This window comes from Caretta caretta, chromosome 1 (assembly GCF_965140235.1).
Source record: "Caretta caretta isolate rCarCar2 chromosome 1, rCarCar1.hap1, whole genome shotgun sequence".
NCBI lineage: Eukaryota > Metazoa > Chordata > Testudines > Cheloniidae > Caretta > Caretta caretta.
In genome coordinates, this window is record NC_134206.1 from 261,895,306 (window position 1) to 261,917,517 (window position 22,212).

General features: G+C 43.9%; 1 protein-coding gene across 1 annotated transcript; it reads left to right on the plus strand.

Annotated features, from left to right (window-relative positions):
* Positions 1-7,959: 7,959 nt before the first annotated feature.
* On the plus strand, positions 7,960-21,888 carry RBX1 (ring-box 1). Its single transcript, XM_048834944.2, has 5 exons — positions 7,960-8,117; positions 10,815-10,893; positions 18,448-18,518; positions 20,194-20,279; positions 21,710-21,888. The coding sequence occupies exons 1-5, from the start codon at positions 8,004-8,006 to the stop codon at positions 21,720-21,722; spliced, it is 363 nt and encodes a 120-aa protein (XP_048690901.1). The 5' UTR covers positions 7,960-8,003; the 3' UTR covers positions 21,723-21,888.
* Positions 21,889-22,212: the final 324 nt, after the last annotated feature.

Here is a 22,212-nt window from a genome sequence, read left to right on the forward strand (position 1 = left end):
TAATGCTGGTGTAATATTGGCTCAAATCAGCAACAAGGCAGAGCAGCCTTACCTGGGACACTACAGAAGAGGGGTGACAATGATCAGTAATGATCCCTAGAATGGTGCAGCCTGCTCCCCTCTCTGTGTCCCCCCCTGCTTTTGTGGCTGTTGTGGTTGAGGGGAAAAAAAGGCCCCATCTTTCTTCACCTTTTTGTGTTGGATTTCAATCCCAGCGGCATTAGGAGGAATAGCAAACATGCCCATCTGCTGCATAACATGCATGATGGGAAGAAGAAAGGATGTTTGCAGAGACTGAGGTACAGTGTGGCCTATAACCTACTGAGCAACATAATCCATAGAATCTATGTCTACCTCTTTAGTCCTGTGGTTAGAACTCTGCCTTCCAATGCAAGAGACATTGAGTGTATGGCTCATTCCCTGGGGTGGTGGAAGGCTGGGAGTGCTTCAGGCAAGGCCCTTTGGCTTATTGCTTAAAAACACAGCAGTTTTGTGGATGCAAATAACTGCTGACACAATTTTGACCCCATTATTATTTGTGGGATTAATGTGCAGTGCTTCGGCATCGAAATAGCAGATTGTACCTGCAAATCAGGTACTAGTACTGTAACTCCTCACTTAATGTTGTAGTTATGTTCCTGAAAAATGCAACTTTAAGTGAAACAATGTTAAACAAATCCAATTTTCCCATAAGATTTAATGTAAATGCGGGGGGTGAGGTTCCAAGGAAATTTTTTTGGGGCAGACAAAAGGCATTATATACTGTACTGTGGTTGGGAGGTGCCCCGGCTTACCCCACACAGGCACAGCCCACTGCAGGCAAGGACACTAGGGAGCACCTTGCGCAACAGCAGCGGCAGCTTCCCCTCAGAAGAACAGGCGCCAACTTTGCCGGGGGATGCTCCAGGCCCACCTCTTCCCGTCCTCACTCCACTACAGGCCCACCTCTTCCCACCCCCACTCCACCTCCTCTCCAGAGCATGCTGTGTCCCTGCTCCTCCCCCGCCCTCCCAGAAAGCCCTAAGCATTGCCAAACAGCTGTTTGGCGGCTGGGGAAGCGCTGGGAGGGAGAGGAGGCGGAGAAGAGGAGCTTGTGCAATGCTCCCTAATAAAGTAGCTGCTCTTCCACAGAATCTTACAAGCAGTGGACAGAGCAGGCCACCAAACGACGTTATAAGGGAGCATTGCACAGCTTTAAATGAGCACGTTCCCTAAGGGAGCAGTCACGTAACTTTGAAACAATATTAAGCGGGAGATTGTTAAGTGAGGAGTTACTGTATCTTTAGCTGGCCTCAGCTGCACCAACAGATTATGTATGCAATTTGGAGCGGGAATCCTTCAAAATGTTACACTTAATGTTTACAAATTAAACATGTTCCTTAAACGGTGACACTTTCCTTCTGATTGTTACGGCTGGGTTTGCACCCATCAAGTGAAAACTGGTCTCCAACACTGGCATCTTTCCAACTTTCACTCCCCAGAGCACCATCAAAGTCATTCCTCAAGCCCAGTCACCAGCAGCAAGACAGCCAGCTGGAATAGTGAGGGTTTATATACAGCAGGGAAGTGCTCTCTTCCCTCCCCTTCCTTTATAAGCTGCCCCAAACAGTGGGGAATAAGATAAACTTTCCTGGACAAAGTTCTTCCGGTTTGACCTCCTCCAGTATTGCTCAGCGCACAGCCCTGTCCTCATCACCATGTGAGCCAGTGAAGGGGGAGAGCATTCTGCAGTGTCTTCTCATCCTGCTCTTCTGAGGGGCTTTATTCCCTCCTTTCCCTCAGGTATCCATGTCCCCCAGGATGAGATGCCATCCCAGAGAGGTTTTTCAGTCTCAGTGCGTTGAGGATGATATGGTGGTGACGGAGGATGTGTCACTGATCCTGTTTGCAGACTGCCCCAAAGAGATCTGTCATATCGAGCAGATCTGTGGCTGCAGCCTGTGATCGCTCTCCTCTGCCTTATACACCCTCCGTGGGTTCCTCAGGAAACGTGCTCCCCCATAGGCATGCAGTGATATATGTTTCTGTGAATGGACCTGGTTGTCGGGCAGCGAAGGTGGGGGTTGGGATGGAAGTTGTTGCTGTGTGGACTCTGTAGTTAGGACAGGGAATTGGATAGTTACTGGCTCAGGTAACATGACTGTTAGAAAGCAGAGAAACCATTTATTTACATAGTTGACATCTCTTCTAGGTAGCGCTGATTTAAAGATCTAAAATCCAGGAAGTGGATCCCTCCTACCACACAGATCCCTCCACTTCTGCTCTCATGCCCACGGTGTAACGCTCTTGTTCAGTTCTGTCCTCAGGATATTAGCCTCCTGCCTTGTTTTTCCTTGCGGGTCCTTGAACAGGACGCAGCGGCTGAGGGCCAGGTGCCACACGTTGCCCTTTGTTAACCAGCCCAGTCAGGTGCTCATTTTCAAAGTGAAAAAAGTACATTTTTTCAGGGTAGTTGCGCAAAGGTGCAATCGTTTTGCCAGCAGCAGAGGAGGGGGTCAGGCTGGAAGGAACTTTATCTTTATTGGGTGTTGAGACGGTTTTAGCATTTGGGGCTAGTGTGTTGGGGTCTTGTTTTAGAAGGCATGGGAGGGTTCAGCAATTGTGGGGGAGATCAACTTGTATTGAGGCATGGCAGAGGTTAGCAATTGGGTGTGGGGACTAATTTGGTTCAGGGCACTTACCATGGGGTTTGGATTGCTCAGTATTTCTGCGTCCCCATCTCCTCAGCTTTGCAGTCTCCTTTCCTTTTCCTCCTCATTTCCCTGGTGATTTGAAAAATGATCCAATCTTAAAAGCATCAGTGGTACTTTCGACTAACAATGTTTTATTTCTTCTTGGACTGATGCTTCATGAAGCAACGGCCTGTCTACTTTGTGCAGCAGCCAGTGCCACCTTCCTCCCTCTTCTGATAAAATAATAAACAACCTTAAACAGGGGACTGGGCTTCTTCATAGAAGGAAGGAAATTAGATGGGGCACCAAAATGAACTGAAAGTAAAGTTGAATCATTTTTAAGTAGATCAAGACAGATCTACTACTCTCTCAGCGTTTTACAAAGTGAAGGATGGTTAGAAAAAACCCACCAATTACACTTTGTCTGTCTGTAAAGCACTTTGGGATCTTTAAATGAAAGGTGCTATCCTGGGTCTGTCTATGTATATATGTAGATATACAGATTATATATCACACATTCCATTCAGCACTGAGAGAAATGATGCACATCTCTATTTAGTATCTCAATATTGCAATGCCTTTTAATAAAGAGATCTTTTTAAAAATTACCTTTTTAGTACAGCAGGATTCAGTTAAAGATTTTTATTGCCACATCTTTTCCTTCACTGCCAGACACTGGATCATAAACCCAGACATACAAGACTGTTGATTGCATGACTTTTACCCATCAGCGGCCACCTCCCTATAATGACATCAGCTGAGAATGGAAGATTATAGTTTTCCATGGTAATAGTAATTTTAAATGAATTTAAAAATTCCTCCAATGCATGCACCCTAATGTATGTTTTCGTGTCTCAGATATGCAGGAGTCTCATTTAATATTACTGAGACTCGTTATTTTAAAGGGACATTTGTCAACTAGATTTAGGATTGAATTCAGGTTGAGTAAAACGAAGGGATTTGGCAAACTTAATATGATAGAGCTGTTTTCATGCATGGAAAATACATTCTCAAAACTTTTCCCCCTTTTCTCTGAACGATTCCCTTGTGATGCCTAACACAGAACAGCATTAGGCTAGTGTTATGAGAACAAAGTGAAAGTGACTATCTAGTTTCACTGTTCACACTAAATGTTGTGCACATAAATGAATAGCATCAACGTGGAAAAGCAAATTAGACAGTAAATATTTTCCAAGTGGATAATCTGAGGTATTAGTGTTAATAACGCAGATAAGTCTTTTAATTTATTACGACTTTTTTCTTGATAGCCTTCTTGTATCTTGTAGACTTAGGCCCTGATCCTGCAAACACTTATGCATGTGCCTAACTGTAGACATATGACAAGTCCTCTTGCTTTTCAACCCTTGTTCCATTGAAAGCAGTGGTAAAACTCCAATCTGTTCAATAGGACCATGATCTTGCCTTTAACTGGAAGTTTATGTACACCTGACTAAACGCTTCCAAACATCCTGTCCCAGCAAGCACTGAGTCTCAGTTAAAACTTGACATGAATGCTGGAGGGAATGGGGGAGGATATATTCCTAATTTTGGTTGTTCCACAGTCCTGGTCAGAAAATTTTAGAGGGGATATTTTCCAGGACACTACATGTGTGTATATGAGGAAAAGCTTCCTCTATTCTTGTGCACCCTCACTGTGCCCTACTCCTTCCTGCATCCAGGCAGAAACCCACAGTAGAGTCCCTGAAGGGTTCTGGGCCTTTGGTGTCATGGTGGATATGAGATGGCAATGTCGCCTAGTGGGTAGAGCATTGGTCTGGGATTCCAAAGACCTGGGTTCTATGCTCAGCTCTATATCTGGGTCACCTATCTGTTGGGTGACCTTGGGCATGTCACATCATCGTTCTATGCCTCAGTTTCCCCAACTGTAAAATGTAGATAATGGTGCTGACCCTCTTGGTAAGATGCCTGGAGATCTATGGATGAAAAGTGTTACATAAGAACAAGGTGTTGTTGTTTTCAGTGCTGGCCCTTATGCCTGCCGTTCTCATATTTTCGACTGAAAGAGGGGAAAGAGTTTGTGCAATGCTGGCAACTTAAAATCAATGCTGGTTCTAACTGTTGTGTTAATATTATGATATTGTATATTCAAGACTAACACACTGTGAGGTCCTGTCCACTAATTAAATTATTACAATTAGAAAAAAGTTTTAACTGCCAATAAAGGATTACATTGCAAAAATAATGTGTACAGCCTGAGCTTGTCTGAAGGGAGGTGGGGGGGGAGGGTGATAAGAAGAGGTTATGATTAAGGAGTTAGCTCCCCCAAATTCTGCCCTTGGATCTGCACAGGCAGACTTCAGTGGGGCTCCACGCAGGCCTGAGGATTCACCTGTTCAGAGCAACTTGCAGGAACAGGATCTCATTTGGTAGATTTCAGAGTAGCAGCCGTGTTAGTCTGTATCCACAAAAAGAAAAGGAGGACTTGTGGCACCTTAGAGACTAACGAAGCTTATGCTCAAATAAATTTGTTAGTCTCTAAGGTGCCACAAGTATTCCTTTAATTTGGTAGAGATTCCATAGCTGAGGATCCTAACTTTCCAATAAAAACATGAGTTCCTTTGGCTCTGCTATGTCCTACATTTAGTCTCTGGGCAGAAGTGAACCTTATCTACAATTAAATGATTGATTAAAAAGAAGGAAATTCCTACAACAACGAAAAGTCCAAGGTTAAGGCTGAGAATTTTAAACACAAAAAGGTCAGAACAGTCTCAGTTAATATTTCAACACCGCACTTAAGGCTGCCACTTTCTACAGCTGCCCACCTCTCCTGGCATGGACCAGTGCCCCCTCCCCATTACATTGCCATCCAGCCTCCAGGTATAGACTTGAGATCCCTTCATACCACCACTCACACTTCAACTATAAGCTGAAGAATCCTACGTACTGGCATTCAGCCTGTGTCTATAGGTCACAGCATCATTCCCATTGCCATCCACTGTATACCCTCTCAATATCCCATAATCCCCCTCTTCTCTTTTGATAACTTCCACCTCTTTCTCAATTCTTATAAATATTAATGAAATCCCGTCTGCTCTCCCTCTATGAAGTGAGTGATTGAGTTTTCTTATGTAATAAAAACAGTAGCTGTGCATAAATGTAAGACAACTAAGGCTTGTGTGGTAATAGTGTGTAGGATATGGTCTAGCCTTGGCCTATATGCAGACTTAGGTTAAGGTTAGCCTGCTTTGGGAAGATGAGCCTCTGGTTCTTATTGGGAAAACAGGTTGCAAGAATTCAGGGGAGAGATGGGAGATGAGTCAAAATTGGCACTGAAATCTTAATTGAATAATTTAGAAATTTTGTTTAAAATTTTCAGCCTTTACTTTGTGGTAAGATTGGCTTTGCTCCTTTTCTGTATTTGCTACCACCCTAATTTTATTATTTATACACTGTTTTCTTACCATCATAATGGGAGCTTCCTTCCCCTACAGTCAACACCTGGAGTTAAGGTAGATTGGTCATGGAATGGCTGCAGAATCTGAGTTCATGTTGGCAAATAACTGATGGCAAACAGTACAGAGGACTAAGATTACCCTATCCAGAGGCAATTATTTAAATCACCAAGGGTGACCCTCTTTTTTGCATCCTACTTCCCTAACTCATCCTTCACTATCTCTTCCCACAAGACCAGTGTGACTGAAATCCATACACTTGCTACATAAGCACATCCCTCAGCTGTCAGCACAAGGAGAGGAAGGATGCTATGTTGCATTTATTCCCCTCCCTTTACCTGTATACATCCAAAGGCATTCTCTGCATTCCTGACATAGTCCTGATGTTTCCCCACTGCCAGGTACCACACCAGTCCCTGGTCTTCAAGGTTTGCCAGCCACTGCTGATTTTTTATGGATGTGTGCCAGTAGCCTTAGCTTCTTAAAGGATCATCCAATTTATTTCAAGAACCACAATGCTACAGCATATATGATTACAATATACTGGAACAGCAGGATAGCATTTGTGCTTTCAGATCATAACAGTGAGTGGGGACACAGCATTGTGATGTGATTTTTGTCCTACAGGATAAATACAAACTACTGGCAGCTCTTTAGCTTCTATCTTCCCAGCTAAAGAGAAGTGGCTGGGGTGTCATTCAAACACTGCTCCTTAATCAGTAGGAGAAGTCATTGCTGAGCTACATGAGGGGCAATGCATCGTTCCTGGTAGATTTAAACAGGTTGCCTCCCTCAGCATTCCCAGCACTCGTTTAGCCAGGGAACAGGAACTGAACAGTTTTCCTGGCCCTGGGGAGAGTGGGCAATAGCCTCAGGTCCCCCATGTGGGATTTTCCTGTTGAAAAACATGCTTTGCAAATGCTTGTTATGGACAGAATGAGCCTTGGGGGAGGTCAACACTTAACGGGTGGAGGCATCACAACTGAAAATGAGTCCGAGGAGACTGGTTTCAGAGTAACAGCCGTGTATTCGCAAAAAGAAAAGGAGTACTTGTGGCACCTTAGAGACTAACCAATTTATTTGAGCATAAGCTTTCGTGACCCACAGCTCACTTCATCGGATACATACTGTTTGACAAGACTCAATCTAGTCTCACGCATGGTAGCTCTGAGCGCCAGCCACCCCGCATTATCCCATGCTGCCCTGACAACTAGCACCTTGAAAGGCCGGTGCATTTGTTTGGAAGGAGACACTTAGTTTGAATTTCTGTACAGGGAGGCACGGGGCCAAGTCCAGCCTGTGGCTGCCTCAGTGCAATGTCCTGTCGGCCCCTGGGGGCCACCGCCATGGAGCAGAGGGCAGCAAACAGCCTCGCGTATGCGGCCGGCCTGGCCCGGGCTTTACCCGACTCTAGCGGCACCGGCCGGAACGGGGCAGCCGCGCGGGGCTGGGCTCCGCCGCACGAAGCCCAGGCCGGTTCCAGCCCGAGCCCCTGGGTCGAGCGAGGCCTGCAGCGCGCCCGAGCTTCGCGCAGCTCGCGGCCTCGGGCCCGGGCTGCGGACGAGGCGCCGCGGGGCCGGACAGGGGCCGCGCAGACTGACTGACGGGCGGGGCGGGGCGGGGCGGGGCCCCAGCAGCACTCCGGCGCTCGGGAGGGAAGTCTTGCCTCTCCCTTTAAATGCTGCTGCTGGGCCCGGCCCAGCCCCCCCCTCGGGTTGCGCAACTCTGTCATGAGGGCGGGGGAGGCTGACTCTGGGCTCCGCCCTGGCCGGCGCCTTTAAGAGACCAGTGTCGTGTGACGCTTCCTTGCTCTCACCCCCTCCCCCCCCCCCGACACACCTGTTTGCGTGCGGGGCGGGGCGGGGCGAGGGGAAGGGAAAAAGGAGGCTGTCGCGAGTCTGCGTCCCCTGTCCCGCGCATGCGCAATAAGGGGACCTGGAATCGTGTATTCAAAATGGCGGCGGCGATGGATGTGGACACCCCGAGCGGCACCAACAGTAGCGCCAGTAAGAAGCGCTTCGAAGTGAAGAAGGTGTGGTCTCTGGGGGGCGTCACCCTGACAGCTGCGGGGCGAGATAGGGGCGAACGGGCCGGTCGCTCCGGGGCGAGGATGGGGCTGGTCTTGTTCTCCTCAGGGGCCGGGTCTCCGGTTCCGCGCTATTCAGGAGACGGCGGGGCTCTGGGTTTCTGGCGGAGTTCGGAGCCAATAGCTGCGGCGGGGCCGCTGTACGTGGGGGATGGAGGGGCCAATCAGCTGCGCTGTTGTTGCCGGGTGACAGCGGCGTGCGGGGAGGGGCTGTGTCAGGGAGGCGCCTGCTCTCTCACGGGGGCCTGGGTGGTGGCAGGCGGGGAGGGATGGGGGCGGGGCGACGCCTCGGCTCAGCCAACTCTGTCAGGACGATGCTGCGCGGCCTGGCCGGGGTGGGGGTGTGGGGGGACGCGCGGGGGGCGAGGTAACGCACCGGGGACACGGCTGCATGCCGGCTGCCTGGGGTCTCTGGTGTGGCCCTGCCCCAACACGGAGCCACCCGTGACGGGGCCTCGCTGCCACTTAATTTGGTGATGTCAGGACGTGGGAGCCCTCTCCTGTGGGGGGCGGGGGGGGGGTCTGCTGACAGGCGGAAGGCTCCTTCTTCCTGACCCTGATCTAGTCTTTAGGGTGGTGCAGGGGACCCGCGGACAGTGCTGCTGCGCCTTTGCAAGTGGCCTCGGCTCCTCGTCCCCACCCCCTGGATTCTGTCCCGAAGCTGGCTGGGGCCCATCCAGGAGGAAGGACGTCTTGTCTCATTTCCTTCTTTCATTCAACCCCCAAAACGAAGGGTCAGGGAGCCAGAGGTGCGCTGGCAACCCAGGAGCGGGCCCTGCATGATGAAGATTCTCTTGTCAACCCAGCGAGAAGTTTGCCCATGGAGACGTCCACTGGGCAAAAGTGAAAAGGGTGCTCAGGACCTCTCATAACCTTCCTCAGACACCTGAGTGACAGAAGTAGTGGCCGCCGCACTCCAGGAGTGTGTGTGAATGTGAATTTGATTGTGGGTAAGACTGGCTCATGCTGAGTGAAGCTTGTCCTACATGACCTCCCCTGGCAACACATGATGTCAGAGATCTCGTGACTCCAGTCAGAGCTTCTAGTCACAGGCCAGTTGGTTACTCCAGCCTTGCCCAGTGGGCATGAATACAACATCACCAGAAATGAAGACTCTCTAACTGTAGCGTAGTTGATTGGATCATCTTCTGACTTCCCCTGTAGCTATATTGGCTTTACTGATCTGACAGAAGTAAAATAAGTAATAAAATCCTGATTTTTATCTCTAAATTTAATAGCTGTGACTTGGATACATCAGGTCTCCTGAGTAAGAAGGCTTTTACAAATTTACATTGTTACTTCTCAGTTTAGAAAAACACTTTAATGGTAGCAGTGGTCAGAAATCTGGGCCTGCAGTTTATGCAGCATGAAAACACTGAGAGGGGAGGAAAAGTAATTTGTACAAAGAGCTATAATGAGCAAGTAAGGAGACATTTAAGACAAGTATCAGGAAACGCTTACTAATGGTGACATCTGTTGGTAGGTGGACTCTGAGAAGACGTGATGGAAACATCACTTGATATGCTTGTATACAGGAAAATATATACTGTGGAGAACAATCACTTACTGGAAAGGGAGTTAGACAATAATCTCTAATTTATATTGCTGTGACATAATCGGTCTAGAGTTATATTTGCCACCCACAATGTCAGGCAACCAAGTTCTGGTATCCTGTGTAATTATGAAGTGTCTTCTAATTGAATCTTTTTGGGGGGCAGAGAAGGGGATGGGATGCAGTCTGTTACAATTCTGTATCATTTGGCTAGGAGTTCCAATCCTGTGTTGATTTTTTTTTCTTTCAAATATTGTCCCCTTAAATGCATAGCAGACCCTCTTCTTATAGGCTTTTGTGATCATGGAAGTCAGTCCCTTTTTTGGGGGGGACGACACCTCAAATCTCACCTTTTAAGCGATTTTTTTAGCTCCCCACCCCAAAAAAACCCAACAACCATTTATTCAGTTACCCATATTGGATCCTCAGATGTGCCCTGCAGTTCTTTGTGCTATCTCCTATTGTGTTTGAAAAAAGGGACTTCAGTGCAGGGAGGCATATAAACTGTCTCAAGTAATTGGTTCCCATTGTTCTGCAGTGGTGACTTATTGGTAGGGCTGCTGCTAATGGTGGTAGTTTCTGTTTTGTCAAGGATATCTGGATTGGACTTCCAATAAGGTGCACGCTTTCCATCCATTCCATCAGTGCTAAGGATGTGGCTTGGGGAGCAAAAGACCCACCTGGATATGGGATTCAGATCTCTTGAATAGAAATATGAATGGTTGCATTTGTTTGAGTAAAAATAAGGGACTTATATTTAAGAGTGACTGGCTTATGTAGGTAAATGAGCCTCTTTCCTAACTAGGAGTCTGTTTTATATTTATATTTCTTGTGTAATAAATAATTTCTGCTGTTTCCTGGGTTGGCAGGAAATGCTTGAGTCTTGGGGTGGATTCAGGAGTGTCTCATTACTCCCAAGCAATTCTAACTTTTCCAAAGAGTGGTGGTGGTAGGTTTTCAAGGAAATCTCCCTATCCTGTGCTCTGAAGAGCTGGGATCTCAGGAATAGTGCAACGGGGGGTGGGGGGGAAGGAATCCTCTGACAGATATTGTAATTTCAATAGAAAATGTGTTCTTCTTTCTCTTTGTAGTGGAATGCAGTAGCTCTCTGGGCCTGGGACATTGTGGTTGATAACTGTGCCATTTGCAGGAACCATATCATGGATCTGTGTAAGTAAATGGAGTGGGGGGAAATTACAGGCACTATGGCTATTCAGACATGGCAGTTCCCTCACAGATGTGATGTACAGCCAAAATCGCCTCTAGGAGTGAGGTTTTTTTCAAAGCTCAAAATTGCAAGCTTGTGTTTTGGTAATGTTTAAAGGCCAGGATCTAATCTCCTTCACCACCACATTTCCCTTTTTTCCCCACTTTAAAAGAGGGACAAATTGAAGAATTAAATTGGTATTACACTGCTACACAGGAGGCAGTGTTGGCTGGGCAGGGGTTTGGAAAGAAGTGCCAGGAGGTGGAGTAATGATGAGGGGCCAAAGGTGAGATGAGATTATTTAGGGGTGGGAATCATGTATAAACTGAACTAATTAGAAAACCCAAATTGATTATTGACTCTTGCATTAAACCAGTGAAGATTATGACACACAATACTTATACAATTACTGACAGACCAAGAGTCCAGTCAAACCACTAACCTCAATTTGTATCATTCCACAGAAGATAGCATTAGCTACCTCATGCTGGGTATTATAATCTGGAATTGTGTGGTGGCTATCCAGAGGCATATGGATTGTTTTGTTATAGAATAGACAAACCAAACAATCAAAAATACTTGAACAATACAAACATTACCCTTAAATGTCTGTTCTGCTTTATCTGGGAACACTGTACAATAAGCTTAATTTTACAAATAAACATCAAAACACTTACTCCATATGAAGAGTATTAAACTGGAGTTCAGGTTAAAAAATTTCTAACATGAAGTGTACACGTGCACACAGATCAGTCACTCGTATCAATTCTGCAAAGAGTTACAAAATGGGTACAAAAACAGATTCTCAGAATTGAGTGTTAGCAGAGGCACAAAATCTAACTGCCTAACCTTGCCTTGGTATAGATGGACAAAAAAATATTTGGCATACTCTAGGTGAACCCTGTGAGAACAGTTTTCCAAGGCTGGTCTTGCTTTGTTCATTATCTTTAGTCTTGTAAAATAAAAAGTACACCTGTGGGGCATTTAAACATTTTGAGGCCCTAGTTAGAATATAGGCATGAGCAAATCTTGGTCCTCAGAGAATCCCATAGGTTAACATAATTTTTAATAATTCATGGAATAAATTCTGTTTATATAAACCAGTGGAACTTGGTGTGACTTAAGTCAACTGACCTACCCCCAAACTATTTATGGTCTTCCATACCAAGACCTAACATGCAGTATTTGGTCAGGTCTGACATTTATTTTGAGAAATCATGGAGAACTGGGAAAGAGTGGAGAAATTTTTGTGGGGGAGGGAATGGAAAGAATGATCCTGGCTGTTACTATCTTGGTAAGTCTCATGTCAGCCTTAATAAAATAACGGACCAAATACTAAGAGGAAAAAATTACATCTAGAAGATAAGCAGCAACAGGTTTAGAAAAACTCACACCACAGTGGATTGGTTTTTGGGGGAGGCAAGTGAGGGATTGTGCAAGTAGAATAACAAACAGTGGTTGAATGGAACCTGATGTAATAACTTGATTTTGGGGAAGCACTTAATTATGTTTAACAAATTTTTTACTTGCTAAATTAATTCATATTGGCTTGGATAGGGGCAATCTCACATGCAGATAGGCTGAGCTACAAACAATGATACTTGTACAGAGTTGGGGAAGTGTCTAACTGGGTGCTGTAAGGATTAGTGTTGGTTCTGGACTTATTTAACATAATTAATCTGGAAGAAAGTAAACAGCATTTTAATTTTTCATATAGTAAACTGAGAGGTCAGAAATCATTCAGAAACTGAAATTAATATCTGCAGGACCACCAAAATGAGACTTCTAAAAAATGCAAGGTAATATACTTGGGATTAGGGTATGTGAAACAGAGATTTAATGGCAAGGGAAAACCTGGAAAGCAGGAATGTTGAAAGAGAGCTATGAGTAATAGGAAGCAGAATATTAAAATATTATACACACAAACTACATTAAAAGAACATTTTGGCTTGCAAAGTCAAGCACTAAAAAATTAGGAAATGCCAGAAGTCTATCCTGTGCACTGAATGAGGCAGGAGTCCTCTGGGGTGGAAAAAAGTACATGATCATGTAATTAAAAGCTGTATCAGAGGGCTGAATTAAAGGTTGCACAGATGGCCTTCATTCTGGCTTTTCCTAACTTTTGAATGTTTAGCTCTGCAACCTTAGTGTTTTAACAATTTTGTGTGTCACTTTCTAAATGTTTTAATATGACCAAAATGTATTTTTCCTCTAGCCTTGTTCTCAAACAGCTGAACCATTTTGGCTAAAATTGGGGGGGGGGGGGAGAAGCACCCTGAGGTAGACACCTGCCATGTAAAATTTCAGCTCAAATAGATAAGGTTTGGCAAAGTTTAGAGGCAACTTGAAATATAAGACATGTCTGGCAATCTGAATGATATGCAGTATTACCAGCCTCCTCCTGTAATGAATTTGCAATGTAATATACTAACAAAAAAGACTAGTGCAGTCTTGGGCTGCATACATTGAGCTATTAAAGAAGCCGCTGTCTGGTCAACTCTGGTGATGCTGCACCTGCAATACTGTATTGGTTTTGGCCATCTCATAATCACAAAAATATATACAAACAGGATCGAGTCCAGAGAAGAGACACACAATGCTTAAGGGATTGAAGGGATTAATTTGAGAAGACTAAAAAGTAATTGTGAATAGCTTGACTATGTGATGACTAAGCCTGGAACATAACTGTCTACAAATATTTGGACGGTGTAAACACTAATGGAGGAAAGAAATATGGTACAGGGGATTATAACGAGAAGTGACCATATGACCTTGAGCAGAAGAATGAAACTAAATATTGAGACAATCCAATATAAATATATAGTATTGTAAATATAAAGTACTGGAATAGTCTTCCAAAGAGCATAGTGGAATCCCCTCCTGTGCCAAATTTTAAAAACTGGACTGGGGAAGCCCTAGAAAACTTTGTAGGAAACAGATCTGCGCTAGCGGTAAGGTGATTAGTTGACTTGATTGTTTCTTCCATCTCTGACTTCTGATGCAGTACAGTACTTGAAGCCATGAATAATTCTAGAAGGCAACTTTGCAGGGAGAAAGAGAACACCATGTAGTGTGTATTTTCACAATACTGTTGCTCAAAAAGGAGCCACTCAAAATAATAAAAGGAGGGGGGGAAAAAAAAGAGGAGTCTCCTGGGTAGCCACACCTTAACAAGTATTAATTTGGAGGTCCATTAATATAGCTGCAAATAAAGGAGAACCATGCCTTATTTTCTGTCAGCAATTAGAGAGAAAATTGAATCTTAGGTTGCTTCTCTTTCCATATTAACATACCGAAGGCTGCCAAAGTAGTGGAGGAAACAAAAGGGGTCTCTTACAGGAGAAATGCTGAAATACATGTTTACTGTGGGATCCTGACCACTCTCCTACTGCAAGACATTTGGGTGGCACTTCTTTCAAATACTACAGATAGCTCATGCTTGTCAACAAGACTCCAGGTCTCTGCCACACCCCTTCTGCCTTCACTTCAGATTCTCTGCCCCTAGCAAAGAGAAGTAGTTAAGCACTCCCATGTTATCTACTACAATCTCTGCTTTTATAGTTTAATTTGGGGCAGCAGCCAGCACATCTCCCCTGCTTGGGGGGGTGGGGAGAGGCAGAGGCAGAATTTTCAGGATTTGCTCCCTGAATGAGGCCACCAATGGAGCTCCTTCTCTCCCTTTGTTAACCCCTTGTCTGTCATGGTGGAGCTGGAAACGTGGAGAAGCAGAAGGTCAAGAGGTGATCCATCTGCAAGAATGCTGCCTTGGGAGCTAAAGAATGGGCGTATGTCTATGATTGCCTCCAACCTGCCAAGACTTGCCCTATCAGGGAAGGAGTTCAGTCTGGATGGCTCATTTGGGGGCCTTTGCATCCACCAACACCATCCCAGGGCTCCCCCATAGATGTCTCTGCAAGCGGTCTGACCTCTTAAGTGTTTGGGACTCTGCAGTATGGACCATACTTGCTGATGAACAGCTTTTCAGGAATAAGTCCAAAACTCCTTTTACACACTCACATACATACACACACTCTAAAGTGAAAAGTCTCCCCCTGAAGAGAGAAGCTCCAGGGTCCTACTTCAGGTTTTTTAAGTGACTAATTTTATTTGCCAAGGAATCTGGTGTCCTGTCTGACCCATCTTATTCCCAAGAGGAAGATCTGGACACTTAGGGAAGCTTTCCCCTACGCTTCCTAGTCAATTCTAATATTGAATGATGCGGACCACCAGAGCTCAAAACCTACACATCCCTACAAATTAACCTGAGCCAGAACACCAGCTGAGACAGAACTTTGTAGATAACCATGATCACCTCAAAATGGCAAAAGTGTTCTAGATCCTAATCACCTTCCACAAGTTCTGACTTCTCCTCAGGAGCAAACAATCATAACCCCAAGCCAGAGAACTAGGATAGATTCTTTCCTCTGTAAATATTTGGAATGGCAAAGAGGAAGGAAGAGGATGTCAAGATCAAGTGAGCAAAACAAGACAAACGGGCTAAAACCAAGGATAAATATCTCCTATCCAACGCTAAGGAGGAGTTTGCCACAAACTACAACAAATCAAATGAATTTTTATACTGTGTTCGTGTTGATGGAACCCTGGACTGGGGCGGGGGAGAGGGGCAGACAGGGGGAGGGACACAGAGAGCTATGACAGCTAATTTAGTGGGCAGGTGTCAACTTTGGTTTAAGCCCTGGACAGTGGATAACTATTCAAAGTAAATTCTTTGTGCCTTAGAATTATCAGGTGGAATATGTTGAGAGAGAAGCTTGATGTGTTATACCCAATACTATGGACATACCAAAGCATTTTCTCCTCGTTTTTCAAAGTCTGGGAAGGAGCAGAAGTTCTTTTAATCCTTACCCATCGCAAAGGTAGCAGGGAAGGGATGACTCATCCCTGTTCTGGGTCTAGGTATTACCTCTGAAATGTCTGAGGGAAGCTAGTACAGCCCAAACAGTAAGTATGACGAGAGCCATCTTACCTCCATGCGGAAATAGGATTAGGGCAAGATATCCTACTTCTCAGAGTCCCAGTTGATTTTGGCGAGAGGTATGGGTGATTGTGCAGTTCAGAGCATCAGGCTCTTCCACATACCTTCACTTAATTTTTCAGTCTCCAGAAGTCAGCATACAATCATCCTTCGAAGGTAATTTCTCACCTCCTATAACTGTGGGTGATTGAGCTCTTCCTCTCGAGATGAAAAATGCTCTGAGATCTACTCAGTATCCATAGTAAGAAAAATCTTATGGAATCTCAGCCATCTTAGACCTTGAGAGACTAAACAGTTCCACTAAGAAGATAAAATTCAGGATGGATTCTGCCAGATTCCCCAACATAAGGGGTTCTTATGGAGACACTGCATCAACAGACTATCTGGAATGGTCCCCAACCCCCAAGAAGTAGACTAACTGATATCCAAGCAACTACATTATCCCTTGCTTGACTTATTAGTATCAAGCAGGAATGCAAAGGCAAGACTCTTCTGCACGAGGGAAGCAGGTCAAAGATTAATAGGAACAGACACTGGCTCATAGATGACTGAATAAAGTCTGTGGTTCCCCCTTCTGCTCCTAGGAAGAATGACTGATTACAATGTTTTTTAAATTTGCCACCCCAAATTGGCCAAAGAAAAGTTGTTGCAGCTGTCTGTTCCTGTCCCAGGATGTGCTCCTGCTTCCCAATCCTAACTATGTAAGACTGAGTCTGGGCATTGAAATGATGAATTCCAAACCAATGGGCAATTCTCCAAAGTAACAAAGCTCTGTCAGCCTCCTGAATACCTTCCACCTTCTTGAGTAACTAAAGAATTTGGACACAGTTCCATTGGTGTCAAGATTGAAAGCAACAAGAACCCAGGTGTTCAGCTCTTCTGAATTTCTTATGCGATTGCCTAGATTTTGAACCCAAGACTTTTGTGAAAAGATGCGACTCTGGAAAGTGTGTGACAAATGAAATCTTACCTAAATCTGTAGTAGATTACCTGGTGGTATTGAAAATCCCTAGGTATAACTTGGTATGGATAGTTGCTCACAACCAAGGTTAACTCACCTTTTCATACCTCATGAGAAAACTGTTCTTCTTCTTGTTTGTCTAATGCCTGAACACCTGAAAGAAAATGTATGATAAATCTGAGAAGAGCAATTAAAACAGACTTCAGTAGAATAGATCAATGCAGTAAAACTTCATCTTTCTCAGTTTCCACAATAAATGCCTAGGCTTGAAAGCATCCAAATCCTCCATGGTTTGGTGGGTCAAATTCTATATCCCTGAAGTGTATTCAGACACAAACTAACTTCAGAAAGTACTGTAGCATATTCAACTTCTTCCTTGGTAGGAAAAAGATCTGTCCCCTGGTTACCTATCAAAATTGTTAATAACAATGTGGGCTTGACTTCTACTGCTTTGTCAGGGGGGTGCTTTAAGCATTGGCATCAAAACCGTATAATATTGATTCTAGGGAAGGGGCAGTATTTACCTTTATCTCGTCCTTACTGCTTATTTTATTTCAGATTACACTCTAATTGGAGGTTCCAGAGTAGCAGCCGTGTTTAGTCTGTATTTGCAAAAAGAAAAGGGGTACTTGTGGCACCTTAGAGACTAACCAATTTATTTGAGCATAAGCTTTCATGAGCTACAGCTCACTTCATCGGATGCATTCATCCGATGAAGTGAGCTGTAGCTCACGAAAGCTTATGCTCAAATAAATTTTAGTCTCTAAGGTGCCACAAGTACTCTAATTGGAGAGGTCCAACTCTAGAACGTAAAATCTGGGGCTGACCTCTTCCTTCTTTTTCCCCTCCCTTCTCCTTTCATGCCACCTGAGAAGTTCTTTGGGCATTTTTACGACGGTCTTTGCAGGTTCCCTCTCAATATAACACCTGAATAAGAGATTACTGTTAAGTAATATTTAACATGCACTGTACCATGTAGCTTTGGAAGTGCTTATCTGGTACAAGGCTACAAAGATGTGGCCAAGGTCCATGCTACATGAATAAATTTGCACAAGCACTGATTGTTACAAACCAAATATCTTGAACGAGGGCAGTCCCAGATAGAGAATCTTGTATAGCAAATCTTCCTCTTAACTAAATCTTTCCTCACAATTTTGATGCAATAATCCGTAACAATAATAACTATAATAAAAACCCTTCAAAGGCCAAACAGACTTTGGTATGACCAAATTAGAAATATTTATCTTTACAATTTGGCAAGCAGACACATTTCAGTGACAGATGATATAGGTACTCCTACACAATTCCCCCCTCATACCCCCAAAATAATCTAAGAAAGTGAACAAAAAAATCTGTCTTCATTAATAACTGATTAATTCCTCCCTCCCCAATTTGAAAAAAATCTTACTTAAACCCAGTGATTTCCAACACTGCTTGCTTGTAATAAGTCCAACAAAACAAAGAGCTCGGGTATTTTTCCTCATTTACTGTAGTAAAGAGGATTGTTTGTTACAAGTAGAAAGGGTCCCACTTCTGAATGTGTTTAATCTTTCTCTACAGGTATAGAATGTCAAGCTAACCAGGCATCGGCTACCTCTGAAGAGTGTACTGTCGCATGGGGTGTCTGCAATGTAAGGCAAACTGCTTTCACTAACCAGCTATTATGAAAAAATTAGGTCCCCTCTTTTCTATTACTCAAAATCAGAATAGAGAAAGTCAGCTAATCCATTAAGATGGTCTCATAATTCTTTACTAGGAAAGAATTTTCAAACCCTGGATGCTTACTGTGACGTAGAGAGATGACGAGAAGAAGGGAAGAAGAAAATGGAAAAATGAGGGTTGGGAATATGTAGAACAAGACAGGTTGGGAGAAAGAGAATACAGAAAAGGAAGGGGTAAAGGATAGAAATACCTCTGTACCTTGTTGCTTGGCAATATTGTAGGAATTTAATTTTGAAATGTGAATATCTCTGAATATTCAAGGGACAGGCTCATAGCTGGGAGTTATCCCATCCTCAGAAAACAGTGTTATTGTATGCCAACACATCGATTTCTCGATGTGCAAGCCTATGTGAAGGGTCAATTTTTTGACTAGAGGGTTTGTTTCTGTATTTAAAAATTGTTCCAGTTAATTTCAGATTTTCCCATTTTGCTGAGGCATCGCTGCCCTTCAGACAGGGTACCAGCCATGTCTCTAGACTCAAGCATGCAAATCAGCATTTCCCCACCACCTCATGTACTGGCAAGGGCATACTGTGTATGTATGTATGCATGCATTGCATGCCCGAGGACTGATTTTACCTGCAGAATAGTTCTGGGCAGCCCCTGAACATGCATGAAGGATACATTTATTTATTTTTTTTTTTTAGAACTAAATGGCATCCTGCACACAGTGTGATCACATGTACACTGTATGTGTTAGGTCACAACACATGCAGGATGCCATTTTGCCTGGAGGTTTGGCATTGTTTGCTTGACTAAGTGTCATGGCATGCCACTGTGTCCAGGGTAACAGTTAAAGGGTTGCATAAAGAAACTACTCTTGCCAGACTTGGACCTGGCTACATTACAAAAACTACTATGTGGTGGAGCCATGTTACAACAAGATAGTGCCTCAACAAGGCTAAAAACAAAGTTGTATCTGTCTACAGAGGCAAGATAAAATCATGGCTTTTAGTGTTTTACTTAAGTGTTTGGAACTGGGATTCCCAACATAAGCCTTTAATGGGACTGATAAGTGGGACCCTAATTTTTAAGGAGCTAAGGGAGGACAGCATCTGCAGCAAATATGTAATAGAGCTTTCTATCTGGCCTCCCAAAGTCACTTGTATTCAAACATCATTTGGTTCAGAGTACTTGCAGAATGCTTCCTTCAGCCTCTACCTTCATCTCCATCATTCCTGCCCTTCAGGACGTTCTCTGGTTCTTCAAATATTTGTCCACTATGAAATGCCTCTTCTTGGCTTCATAGACATATCTCTATTGGCCTCTACTCTGCTAGTACTAACAGCTGCTGAACCCTGCTCTCCCTCCTTTGTCAAATCTGTGATTTGCCTTAGCATCAGCTGTGAAACAGCCTCTTCGCTGCTACTTCATTGATATTTCCCTTCCTTTTCTTAATAGATCAAAACCATCCTTTTCCTTGCCATTTATCATTGAGCTCAGTCAGCTCTCCACATCTCCTTGTTTACAAACGCTCAGTGTACCCTTTTTTATAGTGACACTTTCATTGCTTTAATTTCTCTGTATTAAGAGATTCATGAACAGCACCTTATGAAACTATGTAACTTGTACCTTCTCTTTCAGCATGCTTTCCACTTCCACTGCATCTCTCGTTGGCTTAAGACTCGCCAGGTGTGTCCACTGGACAACAGAGAATGGGAGTTCCAAAAGTAGGTATCCTGTGCCTTTCCCAGCATGGAACATACTATTGCGCATCCATTGGCTCTTGTGATGAGTGCTAGGCAATGTTAATCTCAGCTAGATCTTGCTGATAGAGCACCCAGGTATCTTTCTCATTTCGGGGTTTGGCCGCATACTCTGTTCCTACTAGGAGGAGTTTTCTGTGTCACTGTACAGCGATCTTTGCTTACAGAGTTTATGGGCTCTGAAGGGTGTCCAGATCGTCCTGGTGTAAGTGAGAGCAGTTATAAACTGGAGCTCTACATCGACATTTTCCTCTAGAGAGCATAGAGAAGTGAAATTCACTGATAGCAGAGCCCCACATGAGTGACTTGGGTTCAGAAACTAACCTGGGTTAAATCCATTGCTCCAAAACCTGGATATTGTGTTTATGTCAAGATGCCAAAAATTGTATCAGGTCACTCTGACCTTGCATTGTTGAGATTTGTTTTAAAACCCTATTAAGGTTACAGATGACTAAAACTAACTTAGCTGTCTTGGCTTGGTGGATGTTTGCTTGCAGTGCAGAACCACTAGGCAAATTAGCCAGACTGATGGCCTTGCATAAAGACCCATCATTAGAATAGCTAGAGAAGCTGCTGATTAGTATTGAGGGGCACTGACCTATTTATATGGGGGTACAGAAGTGTGATACTAGGGAGTATTGAAGGTTGGGTTTGAGATGCAGTAAGCTGAAAATGGTATCAGGAAGCTTACCTAGCACCCGCCCCACTCTGTGCCTGGTTTAAGGGAATCATTTATCTATTAACCACTTACTTTGCTAGGTACAGATTCACCCAGATTTTTTTAAAAGAGCATTCTCTTTAAACTGTCCTGACTTCTAAAGCAGGAGTGTTAAAATTTCTCAGTCCCATATTTGGGCATTAATTGGCACTCAGTTGTGTAAATGGCTGCTTCTGTGACAACTTCAGCACCGAAGTGCAGGATTTGAACATCTTAAGGCAGCCATAATTGAAAACTGGACTCATGGGGCAGCTATTCTGTTTGGCTAGTGACTAAGATGTTTAGGTACCAGTATGAGACATGAACTGGCTTACGTTTTACACATGCCTAGTAGTGTATAAGGGGTAATGATATACTCCAGCCTCTCTATACCAAGGACAGACTTGAGAAGTGGAGTTCAGGCAGGAGATTGTGACAATAGGGTCACAAGTCCATGAAATGATAAGCTAGTTAGTCTCCCCCAATTAATCACTAATGTCTGGGAGAATTAAGGAAAAAGTTAAATAGGTACCTTTGCTTTTTGGTATTTCTACTGAGGTTGAAATACATATTTGTATGTTGCATGTTAATTGGATTAAATATTATCATGAGAGTAAAGCTGGTGCCAAAAAATCAACATTGGTATTCAGTATAAAAATAACAAGCATGGTAACATAACAAATATTTGTATTTTCAGGTATGGGCACTAAGGAAAGATGGTCGCCAAGTTTACCCTTCTGTCACCACCATAATTGGCTCCTCTTGTTAGTGGGTCTGTTTTAGGAATTATGTAAATCAGTTATGTCTTGTTTTTTGCTTTAATCTTAATGCTGCCATATTGTATACTCTTAAATAAAATATTGTTGGAACATCCCATCTAACTTTGTTTTGTATTCATGAATGAAATGATTGTGAACAGGGTGGTATCCTCTTCAAAGGGAATCCAACTGGGCTTTTATTAGTCAATTTAGTGTTAGTGACAGTTCTGGGGACTACAATCCTGTGTTCCACAAGACAGAACTTCCCATACAACCTGCCTTGTCAATATGCCTGACTTCTCACCAAGCAATTTAAAACTACATCTTTGCACTTACTAAATTCTGTGAGAGGTCAATGGGAGGAGGACCTGGCCCTTAATTCTGGGCCAGCAGAGGGGTTTTAGTTGTGCTGACAGTATTTTTAAGATGGACACTTTTCTGC

What these genes read in the sequence shown, in the direction of transcription:
- RBX1 (XM_048834944.2), top strand. Translation starts at nt 8,004, where the DNA reads ATGCGCAATAAGGGGACCTGGAATCGTGTATTCAAAATGGCGGCGGCG. An exon ending in AGCGCTTCGAAGTGAAGAAG is followed by an intron (nt 8,118 to 10,814) that starts GTGTGGTCTCTG and finishes TTCTCTTTGTAG; the next exon opens with TGGAATGCAGTAGCTCTCTG. An exon ending in GAACCATATCATGGATCTGT is followed by an intron (nt 10,894 to 18,447) that starts GTAAGTAAATGG and finishes CTTTCTCTACAG; the next exon opens with GTATAGAATGTCAAGCTAAC.